This window comes from Diceros bicornis, chromosome 11 (genome assembly GCF_020826845.1).
Source record: "Diceros bicornis minor isolate mBicDic1 chromosome 11, mDicBic1.mat.cur, whole genome shotgun sequence".
NCBI classification, from domain to species: domain Eukaryota; kingdom Metazoa; phylum Chordata; class Mammalia; order Perissodactyla; family Rhinocerotidae; genus Diceros; species Diceros bicornis.
This window is the reverse complement of record NC_080750.1, coordinates 72,057,802-72,069,505: the sequence shown is the minus strand read 5'-3', so window position 1 is coordinate 72,069,505 and position 11,704 is coordinate 72,057,802. Positions and strand designations below refer to the sequence as shown.

Below are 11,704 nucleotides of genomic sequence, written 5' to 3'. Positions count from 1 at the left end.
GCACCATGCCTCAGCCACTCCCTCCCTCAGGAACCCCTTTCTCTTCTGGACTCTGGCCCACTCTCTACCGGCTGTGCTTCCACCTCCCAGCCTCCCTGTCACAGCCTCCACTTCCTTTGCCCCTCCCTTAAGAACTGGTGTTTCCAGCAGAGTCCTGCCTCACTGTCCACACCAACGGCTTCTCTTCTCACCAAAACCTGAGGATGCCCAAATCTGCAGGGATCTCCAGCCCGACTCCCTCTTGGGTTCTCCCAACCCGCCCTGTACATCTCAGTCACCGAGTGGCTTTCATCACCAACCAGGCGTCCAACAATCCCAAACCCACGTCTCCACTCCAGCCTCTTTACTGAGCTCCAGGCCCACAAGTCCAAACGCCCCCAGACACTGCTGTGGGGATGGCGATGGCCCCCCAGGCACCTCAAATGCTACACATCCAACAACCCCTCTACTGAATGATTCCATCGCCCCCTAGTTATTCCCCTAGGAAACATGGTGGTCACCATTCATTTATCCATTCAAGTAACGTTTGTCAAGCGCTTACCACATGCCAGGTTCTATGTGCAGGACAAGGTGTGGCGTAAACAAAAGAGAAATGGCTTTTGCCTCCAGGGAACATTCAGCCAGTCATCCAGTCCTGTCAAGTCTACTTACCAATCATCTCTGAAATGACACACTTTTCTCCACTCCCACAGCCACTACCTTAGTCCAGGCCAGTATGCTCTACTGGAAAGAAAGCAGTATAGACCGGACCCCAGCTCTGAAATGTATGAGCAGGGTGACCTTAGGCAAGTGCCTTTCTATGTCTCTACGTCCTCATTTGGTAGATAAAGATCATAACTGTACCTACCTCGTAGCCTTGCTGCAAGGATTAAATGACATAAACCATATAAGAGATCAGCGTCTGCTGTGTAGTAAGCAATCTCTGAATCTCTGCCCCATTGCTACCCTGTTTCTCCAGCAGCCTCACCTCTAGCCTCCCTCCCTCACGGCACCCCACCTGCAGTGCCACAAGCCCAGGCTCCCCCCCAGCCTTCTCATATGCTTTTCCCGCTGACTCGTTCTCTGGCCTTCTCCTTCTCATTTTCCAAGGTTCAGCTCAAGGCCCCTCCTCTGGGAGGCCACAGCCCCCATCCCACTGCACTGGCACCACTGCTCTCCTTGTCTGTCTCCCCTTCTGGACTGGGTGCTCCTCGGAGAGCATCAGTTCACCTCTGCATGCTCAGGCCTTAGGACTGAGTGCTGGATGTAAGAGGGGCTCGATAAATGCTTAACAACCAACAGGAAAAACACAAGAATTGGAAAGAGGCAAATTTCAACTCACTGTAGCAAAAAGCAAACAAAATACCTTCCTAATAATTAGGGATACATCTATTAAGCATTTACTGTACACCAGGCTCTGGGCTACGCTGTGGACACACATTATGTCATCTAATCCTCACAATAACCCTGAGATTGGGTATTTTTATTCCTGTTTTGCAGGTGAAGGGATGGAGACTCAGGAAATTTTTAAAACCTGCTCCAAGTCACACAGCTGGTAAGTGGAAAAGTCAGGATTCAAACCCAGGACAGTCAGACTCCAGACCCCGCTCCACCCCAGCAGCAGGAGGGATGAGCTGCCTCATGATGTGCCAGAGCCCCGATGGCCCCGGGACCGCACTGGGATACCAGGCAGGGGCTTCCTTTAGAGCTAGGACTAGGTTCACGGGACTCCCTTCTCATTCCAGGCTGGCAGGGTCTACGATTTTAAATTAGCTCCTTGGCCTGTTCATCTCGATCTCCCCCATGTGCTCGGCAGGAGGCTGGGCACAGAGGAGGCACACAAGAAGCCCGTGCTGCGTGAGGGAACAGTCGAGTGAATGAACGACGACGATGCGTTCCGCACACGTCCAGGTCACCCTCTTTGCTGGGCTCGCGACCATAACCCAGCAGACCAGGGAACGCAGGGACGGAACAGCCTGTGACCCCGCAGAGCCGCGGCGCCCTTACCGGCACAGGTGGTCAGCCCGGCACACGCCGCGGAGGTCCAGGCAGTTGGGCTTCTCCTTGTCCTCGTAGGAGCAGCTGGGCAGGATGGTCTGCCGGCGGCGCTCGGCGCACGCCTGGTCCTGGCAGGAGCAGAAGAGCATGCGATAGGTGTACTCGCCGGGCACGCGGTCGAAGAACTGGCGCAGCGCCTTGTGGCACCTGCGGCGGTTGCAGCGCGCGGCGGGCGGGACCTCGCGGTTGCAGATGGAGATGTAGGAGGAGCGCAGCTTCTTGCAGTTGTCGTTCAGGTTGCAGGCCTTGGCGGCGTCCAGGCAGTGGTTGCTCTTGGCGCTGACCGCCGGGTCTGCCCCTGTCCCTGCCGGGGGAGAAGCAGGTCAGAGCCCGCACGGGAGAACACCTCCCGGGCGCACTCAGTGTGCTCTCTGCCTCAGTTTCCTCACCTGTGGATCACTTAACAGGCCCACCTCCTGAGGAGGTGTGAGGGTTAAGTGAGTGAACACGAGGGTCCATAAGGTGCACAGGGCAGCGCCTGGCGCAGAGTAAGCTGCAGGTATGGGGAGCTACTCTGATGAGGACTGTTAATCTCAAGTCTTGTTGAAAACTTAGCATGAGCCGAAAAGGCAAGTAACTAGGTGTGTGTGGCCTGTTCACAGCTGTGGGAAATGGGAAATAAAGTGACCGGCTCAAGATCACACAGCTGGGTGGCAGCTGAGCGCCCAGCAGAGGCACGCTTGAGCAGGGCTTCTGGTCAGGGGCACTGCTGGCATTCAGCGAGGGACAACTCGCATTATGGGACCTTCAGCAGTCAGGGTGCAAATAGCATTAGTGCCACCATCCTGAGCCCCACCACTGTGACCCCTGACACTGTGCCCACACATTTCAAAATGCCTGGGGGTTGGGGGACTACCGCAGCTGGTTAGTGTGGAGACCCCCACACAGGAAACTCCAGGCTGGGGGCCCCAGCAGCGTGAGGTAGAGCCCAGACTGAACACGGCTGAGTGCAGAACCACCACAGGGTGGACACGCTGGATGCTGGGACTCTGGCGTTACTGCCGTGGCTTTGAGCTCTGTGCCACTGCCCACGGAGTGGACCCTCTTGGGCACAAAGCAGGACTCCCAGGAATCATCAGGTTCCCTCTGTGGTGGCTGCCCCACCCCATAAGTCTCAGCTGTTCTGAGGGGAACACACAGCCCAGGGACCACCTGACCCTCCAGTGCCAGCAACTCCCACCTGCAGAACGTCGCCTGTCCATCCTGGTGACAGAGCGGAAGGCAGGATGCCAGACTGCACAAGCCCCCTGAGACGTTCTGGTGAGAGCGAGATGGGAAATCATCTAACCCCACCTCTTTATTTTAGAGAAGGAAACTGAGGTGGTGACGGGCCAGGGGCTTGCCCAAGGTCACCCAGCACACTGGCAGCAAACCGGAGCCGGAGCCCAGATCACGCCAACACCAGGGGACGTCAGGCAGCACCGTCAGCTTAGGTTTTAGGCTGAGCCATAGCCTTTTCATTCTTCGTTCATCCACCCAACCAATGCTTTCCATTATTTACTGAGCACCACCGCCTCCACGGGAGGCCAGCAAGGTGGTGGGAAGGACGCGGGGTGAGGCGCGCTAACACCATGCCCAGCCTCCCATGGCTAGCCCCGGTGCCTGAGCACTTCCAGTACAGTTCCTGGTGTTCTGCTCTCTTGATCACTAAAGATCTATCAAGTCTCACCTCTGCACAGCCCTCTCTGCTAGGGGCTGTGTTGGACAGAGAAGTATAAGAGGAGACCCTGTTCTGGAAGAGCTCACAAATCTAGCTAAGAGACCAGGAGGCAGAACAGCACAGGGGTTAAGACCGGGCGTTCTAGAACTGAGCCATCTGCGTTCAACTCCTGGCCCTGCTACTACTTAGCTGTGTGGCCTTGGGCAAGCGACTGAACCTTGCCTTGCCTCAGTTTCTCTGTCCACAAAATGGTACCTACTTCACAGCATTGCTGAGAGCACGAATGAGATAGTTCATTTTTTTTCTCTCTCCCACATGATAATTTTGCATCTACTAGATCATCCCCATCAGCTATTACATCGCCCATCTTTAAGGAAAAAAAGACCTCCTAGTGACCTTACACCCCCCGCTCAGCTGCCACTCTATTTTTCTGCTTCCCTTTAAAGCAAAACCCCTCAGACAAGTTGTCGATACCAGTGGTCTCCTTCTCCCCTCCTGTTCTCTCCCGGACCCAATGCAGCCTGGCGTTTGCCTCCCCCCAACCCCCCGTCAGTGGTCAGGGACCCTCAGCCCATCAGCAGCCCTGGACACAGCTGGCCACTCCCTCCAGCCCCCTCATGGCCTCCACTCCCTGCTGGTCTTCCTGCTGCCTCCCTGCACTCTCCTTCTCGTCCTGCCTTGCTGGTTCGGTCTTCTCCATCAGGGCTCAGCCCCCTCTTCTCTATATGCATCCGCTCCCCAGGGCCCTCAGCTCACCCCATGGCCTCAAACACCATCAATAAGCTGTCGACTCGCCAGTCAGACCTCCCCACTGAACCCCAGACTCACAGGTCCAATTGCCTGCTTGCCTGCTCCACCTGGAAGGCTGACACCCACATCCCAAACTTTACATGCCCAAAGGCAAACTCCACATGTCCTCCCAAGGCTGCCCCCACCCCAGGTCTTCCTTATCCCTCTGAAAACAACTGCAGCCTTCCAGTAGCTCAGGCCAAAAATCCTGGCGCCTCCTTGACTTCTCTCTCACTCGCACACCACATCAGAAACACCTGGCAGTTCTACCTTCAAAATACATCAGAATCCAACCACGTCTCACCACCTCCACTGCTACCACCTCGGCCCAAGCCACCGCCACTGTGTGCTGCTAAGAGCTTCCTTCCCAGTCTCCCTGCTCTGTCCTTGCACCCACCACCCCCATCCCCAACCCAAAACAATCTCTCATCACAGCTGCAGCAAACCTTCTAGAACCTAAGGCAGAGAGATAACACTCCTGGGTCCCAAAACTTCCCATCGCTTGCCATCTCATTCAGAGGCCTTGGGGTGGCCTACGAGGGAGGCCCCATACCTGTGCTGACCAATATGGTAGCCACTAGCCACACGTGGCCACAGAACTTGAAATATGGCTAACTCAAAATGAGATGTCTATGATTTTATATATAGAAAACCCTAAAGAATCCACCAGAAAACTTTTAGAAGTAATAAACGAATACGGTAAAGTTGCAGGATACAAAATCAACATACAAAAATCAGTTGCATTTCTATACACTAACAACGAAGTAGCAGAAAGAAAAATTAAGAATACCATCCCATTTACAATTGCAACAAAAAGAATAAAATACCTAGGAATAAACTTAACCAAAGAGGTGAAAGATCTGTACACAGAAAACTATAAAACATTGCTGAAAGAAACTGAAGAAGACACAAAGAAATGGAAAGATATTCCATGCTCTTGGATTCGAAGAATTAACATAGTTAAGATGTCCATACTTCCTAAAGCAATCTATAGATTCAATGCAATCCCTATCAAAGTTTCAACAACATTTTTCACAAAAATAGAACAAAGAATCCTAAAATTTATATGGAACAACAAAAGACCCCGAATAGCTAAAGGAATCCTGAGAAAAAAGAACAAAGCTGGAGGTATCACACTCCCTGATTTCAAAATATACTACAAAGCTATAGTAACCAAAACAGCATGGTACTGGCACAAAAAGAGACACACAGATCAATGGAATAGAATCGAAAGCCCAGAAATAAACCCAGACATCTATGGACAGCTAATCTTTGACAAAGGAGCCAAGAACATAAAATGGAGAAAAGAAAGTCTCTTCAACAAATGGTGTTGGGAAAACTGGATAGCCACATGCAAAAAAATGAAAGTAGACCCTTACCTTACACCATACACAAAAATTAACTCCAAATGGATTAAAGACTTGAATGTAAGACCTGAAACTATGAAACTTCAAGAAGAAAACGTAGGCAGTACGCTCTGAGACATCGGTCTTAGCAACATATTTTCAAGCACCATGTCTGACCGGGCAAGAGAAACAATAGAAAAAATAAACAAAGGGGACTACATCAAACTAAAAAGCTTCTGCACAGCAAAGGAAACCATCAACAAAACGAAAAGACTACCTAACAATTGGGAGAAGAGATTTGCAAACCATACATCTGATAAGGCTTAATCTCCAAAATATATAAAGAACTCATGCATCTCAACAACAAAAAAACTAACAACCCCATTAAAAAATGGGCAAAAGACCTGAACAGACATTTCTCCGAAGAAGATATACAGATGGCCAACAGACACATGAAAAGATGTTCAAAATCACTATCAGGGAAACACAAATCAAAAGTACAATGAGATAGCACCTCACGCCCGTCAGAATGGCTATAATTAACAAGACAGCAAACAACATGTGTTGGAGAGGATGTGGAGAGAAGGGAACTCTCATACACGGCTGGTAGGAGTGCAAACTGATGCACCCACTACGGAAAACAGTATGCAGATTCCCCAAAAAATTAAGGATAGAATTACCATATGATCCAGCTATTCCACTGGTGGGTATTTATCCAAAGAACTTGAAAACACCAATGCGTAAAGATACAGGCACCCGTGTGTTCACTGCAGCATTATTCACAATAGCCAAGACTTGGAAGCAACCTAAGTGCCCATCAAGGGACGAATGGATAAAGAAGATGTGGTATATATACACAATGGAATACTACTCAGCCATAAGAAACGATGAAATCCAGCCATTTGTGACAACATGGATGGACATTGAGGGTATTATGCAAAGTGAAATAAGTCAGAGGGAGAAGGTCAAATACCGTATGATCTCACTCATTAAGTAGTAGATAATAACAACAACAAACAAACACATAGAGACAGAGATTGGATTGGTGCTTACCAGAGGGGAAGGGGGGAGGGAGGAGGGTGAAAGGGATAATTCGGCACGTGTGTCTGGTGATGGGTTGTAATTAGTATTTGGCTGGTGAACATGATGTAATCAATGCAGAAATAGAAGTATAATGATGTACACCTGAAATTTATACACTGTTATAAACTGGTGTTACTGCAATAAACAAAAAATTTAAAAAAAAAATGAGATGTCCACACCAGATTCTGAAAATACACACCAGGTTTTGAAAACCTAATAAGAAAAAAATAATAATGTAAGCATTTCATTAACAATTTTTAACTTTGATTACACCTTGAAGCAATAATATTTTGGAAAAACTGTGTTAAACAAATACATTATAAAATTAATTTCACTTGCTTCTTTTTACTCTTTTAATGCAGTTCTAGAAAATTTAGAATTACATGTGATCCATATTGTATTTCTATTAGCCAGTGCTGCTCTCTCTGACCTCACCTCCTATTCCTTCCCCGTACTCACTCACTCCGTACTCCGTTCCAGCCACACTGGCCTCCTTGCTCTTCCTGGGCACGCCCTCACCTCAGGGCCTTTGCACTTGCTGCCTCCTCTGCCCGAAAAGCTCTCCCCCGTCCCACGACCACACGGCTCCTTTCCTCACTCCAGGTCTCTGCTCGTTTTACCTTATCCCTGCTGACCACCCTACATATAATAACAACACTTTACCCCTACTCTGACCTCTTCTCCCCACAGCACCCATCACTATCTGCCACAGTACGTCCGTACTTACTCATTTGTTTGTTTGTATCAAATACAGGCTGTGTGAAGGCAGGGCCTTTGTTGGTTGTGCTCACTGCTGTGTCCACAGTTCCCAGTGTCTAGTGCGTGGGTGGCTGCTGAATATGTATTTGGTGAGTGAAAGAGTAAATATACTTAGAACAGTATCTAGTTCATAATAAGCGCTCAAAAAACGCTGGCTAACATGATTAAGGAAGCCACATGAGACAGAGCCGCAGCAGCGGTCAGTACAAGACCACGTCCAATCAAGCATCACATGCAGCCCGGCCCAGAAGTGAAGTCGGGGACGGTCAACAAAGACTGACCCATCACACCAACACCCTGCCTAGCCAACAACAGCACTACCATTTTACAATTGTAAAAATAGAAGGAGAATTAAAGCAGAAAGGGAATCCATGTTTGTTTTCTTCCTCATTCCATTACCAAATCTTCACTGAGAACCTACTATGTGCCAGGCACTTCCCTCGAGGCCACTGTGAGTCAGGGGGTCAGGGTGCTGTAGGAGCAGAGAGGAAGGCATCCTGCCCAGACGGGGTTCACAGAAGCCACGCCATCTCTGTTGAAACCTACAGGATGAGTGGAGGAGGCACAGAGAGCAGAAAGGGGTCCCAGGCAGAGGGAACAGCAGGGCCCAGGCCTGGAGGAGCTGACAGCAATTCAGCATGCCTAGAGGTGGAGACTGAGAGAGGGACCGCGAGAGACGACGCTGTCGGCCACCATGGGCCGCGCGGCCTCCCAAGCAGTTCCTGAGCTGCTGCCAAACCATTCTGCCGGGGCCAGGCAAGGACCCAGGGACACCTGTCTACACAAAGGCCGCTCCAGGGCCACCGCCTCTGCGGAGGGCTGTCCCCACCAGCTGGGCTGTCCCTCCACTGTCAGGAAGCCGGCTGGGGGGGAGCCAAGCAGCCTGAGGCCAAGGCGGAGAAGAGCGAGGACAAGAGGGGCCCAGAGAGGAGCAGCGCCACAGCTGCAAACCTAACGGCCGCTAATTTAGGCCCTAGGCTGCCTTCCCGTCCCCAGGTGCTCGGTTCCCACTCCTCTCAGCACGTTCCTGAGCTGATGCCAGCGTAATTATAGCCTCGGTGGCTTCCATTCAGAGCTTAAATAGTGAAAGCTTTTGCTGGGGGGTGGGAAATGTAAAACCCTGGGCCAAAACTTGGTAAATTTTCTAGAAAAAGGAAAACACAAAAAATGTGGCAATAGTAACATCAATTGCCTCATTACCAGGAAGATGCCCCTTCTGATCTTCCCAGGGTGGGTCACAAGCAAGTGGCCTGATGGTGGCCCCCGCTCCACAGTGGGGAAAGGCCCCGGGAGCTGGCCTGGAATCTGGCTCTCTGTCCAGGCCCCTTCCTCAGAAGGCCCAGCTCTGGCTCTCCCCGTAAGTGAGGGCGTGTGCCGGGGCAGGCAGGCCAACTGCACTGGCCCTTCCCAGCCCATCCATGCCTCTCAGTTCACTGGTAAGGCGCCCCTCCCTCAGGTCCAGGAGGCTTTGTTTGCATCTTCCAGAGTCCCCAGGGAGGGGGTGGGGCCAGGGGGTGTGGGGTCGGGGTGCAAGGAGGTGGTGCTGGACTGCAAACACAGCATCACCCAGCATGGCTGCAGCTCTGAACAAAAATTTCCAAAGGGCAGGGAGGGAGGCCCCTGCTCCCTGCCCCAGCCCTGCACAGACCACACAGGATCTGCAAGGGACTCAGGAGCTAGAAATTCATCCCAGGCCTGGGCCAGCCAGCTCTCCAGACTCATTCCCACCCCCACCCATGGGGTCTCCCAGGCCTGCTGAGAGGAGCCCAGGTGGGCCAAGGAGTGAATGGTAACAGCTGCCCAAGGGAGAGTGAGGCAGGATTTGACCACACCTGGCACTTTCCCAAACCTCAGCGAATGCATCCTCCCAGCACCAGCCCCTGGGCACACACTCTGGCGTCTGCGTCCCTCCCCTCTCCTCCCTCGGCAAGTGCAGGGCAAGGGGCACCAGCTGTAGAGGGGCTCCCTCACCCCAGCCTCGCCTCACCTACATCCCCTCCTTCCCCCCTGCCCTGAGCCAATGACCCTTTGTCCCTAGATCTTCAAACTGACATGCTGTGAATACCTACTGACACTCCTACAGAGCTGACTTACCAACCCGCAGTCACCAGGTACCACCTATATCATTTTGGCCCTGTTACCAGTAACCACTTGTACTAACACCTAATTAATTTCTTCCTTAAATCCCTTGATTCTTAAATGAAAATTTTAAATTTCTTCAACTGACCTACTTTTTAAATTTTTCAATACCTATCTAGATTTGTCCTATATAACATCTAATTTTTCTAACACGTGTTAAAATGTACTGCTATTAAAATAAAAATATTTGTTCTCCAGCCCATCTCCCATTCCCGCCGCAGTGTGCGTGCACTGGGAGGCAAGTGACGGATTTCGAGTCAAGGTTCTCAACCTTGGTGCACTGTGACCCACTAGAACTGCCTGTTACACAGACACGCAGACCCACATGGGACCCTCCGAGTTAGGAGCTCCATGGCTGGTGCCCAGGAATCTGGATTTCGCAAGCTCCCCATGATGCTGAGGCTGCCTTCCAAAGCTGGAGGACCAGTGACTTAGAGGAGAGGCCGAGCTGCCCGAGGCAGGCTCCCCAAACATACACACCCCCGACCCAGCACACAATTTACCAAACCCGCCTTCGGCAGAAGGGAGTTTATGGTCCTCTGCTGTCACCACAGCATGTCCCCTGGGGAATTCACCCCCCACTCCAATGGAGGGGCTCATCAAGGGAGACTTTCCAACCACAAACAGGGCTCTCCCTTCAGGAGCAGAAATAAGACAATCACCATCCTGTGATACTTCCAAGCCAGTGGGGCCCTGGGCATTTCAGCTCCCCTTCTGGCCTTCCTGGAAACCTCTAGGCTCATCGCTTGCCCCTAATCCTGTTCCCGATACAGTGTCCACCCTCAAGCCCACCCTGGGGCCCTGGGCCATGCTCCACAGCTTTGCCACTAAAGTGGGAGGCGCAGCCCTGGGCCCTAATTCAGTCCCTGCCTCTCCCAGCTGTGTGAAACCACAGACCAATCCTCACCCTCTCTGGGTCTCATTTCCTCACCTGAAAGATGACAGGTTTTGAACTATATGGTCTCCTCCTACTCCCTGCCCCCACACACACCAGTGCAAGACTCTGAGGGCTGGAGGGAATGACAACACTCCCCATCCCGCCCTGTTCCCATAAGCAGGCTGAAAGGAGTTTACCCGGCCCCGTGCAAACACAACAGCATGTGTGCACACACACACACAAGGGCTCACAACCACACCTGCCTCCTCCACACACATCACCCACAGCCCTTTGGCCAAACAGCTGTCAGCCAACAAATATTGTCATGGACCGACCACATGCCCTAGAGATCCAGCTGTGAGCTGGAAAGACAGAGTCCCTGCCCTCCAGGGGTCTTTATCCTAGTGAGAGGAAGACTAGCAATAAACACATAAACAAATAAAGAAGGTAATTTAAAGTGCTGATAAGTGCTATGAAGAAAATAAAATAAGGGAATTCAGAAGAGAATGACTAGGGGATGAGGGAGAGCCTGTCCTAGGCAGCAACATCTAACTTGAGATAGAATGACGAGCAGGTTGAAACATGCAAAAAATTCAAGATAAGAGAATTCCAAGCAAAAGAAAGAGCAGGTACAAAGGCCCTGAGACAGGCATGAGCTTGGCATGTTCGCAGTCAGAAGGAAAGGTAAGGTGGCCAGAGCTTCCCGAATGAAGAGAGAGAGGAAGCCAGACGACAGCCAGGGGAGATCACATGGGGCCTTGCAGGACAGGGTAAAAACTTCAGATTTTATTCTAAGATGCACAGCACTTGGAGAGTTTGAAGGAGGGGAGTCAGCCTCATTGACTATGGCTGACAGATGGACAACAGAGTAACAGGAAGGAGGGGGTGACGGGGAGACAAGTGACAGGCTGCTGCAGGAGCAGGTGGAAGGGGGTGTGGCTTGGGAAGAGTGGTGACCGCAGAGATGGCAAAGAATGAGTCCATTCTGCACATAATTTAGAGACAAAGTCAACA

General features: G+C 51.3%; 1 protein-coding gene across 1 annotated transcript in view; it reads right to left on the bottom strand.

The window, feature by feature from the left end:
* Window positions 1-1,982: 1,982 nt before the first annotated feature.
* Window positions 1,983-11,704, bottom strand: part of GFRA2 (GDNF family receptor alpha 2) — a 35,837-nt gene continuing 26,115 nt past the window's right edge. The window contains exon 4 of the mRNA XM_058549834.1: window positions 1,983-2,341. Coding sequence (XP_058405817.1) covers window positions 1,983-2,341 — 359 coding nt within the window. The remainder of the gene's footprint in view (window positions 2,342-11,704) is intronic.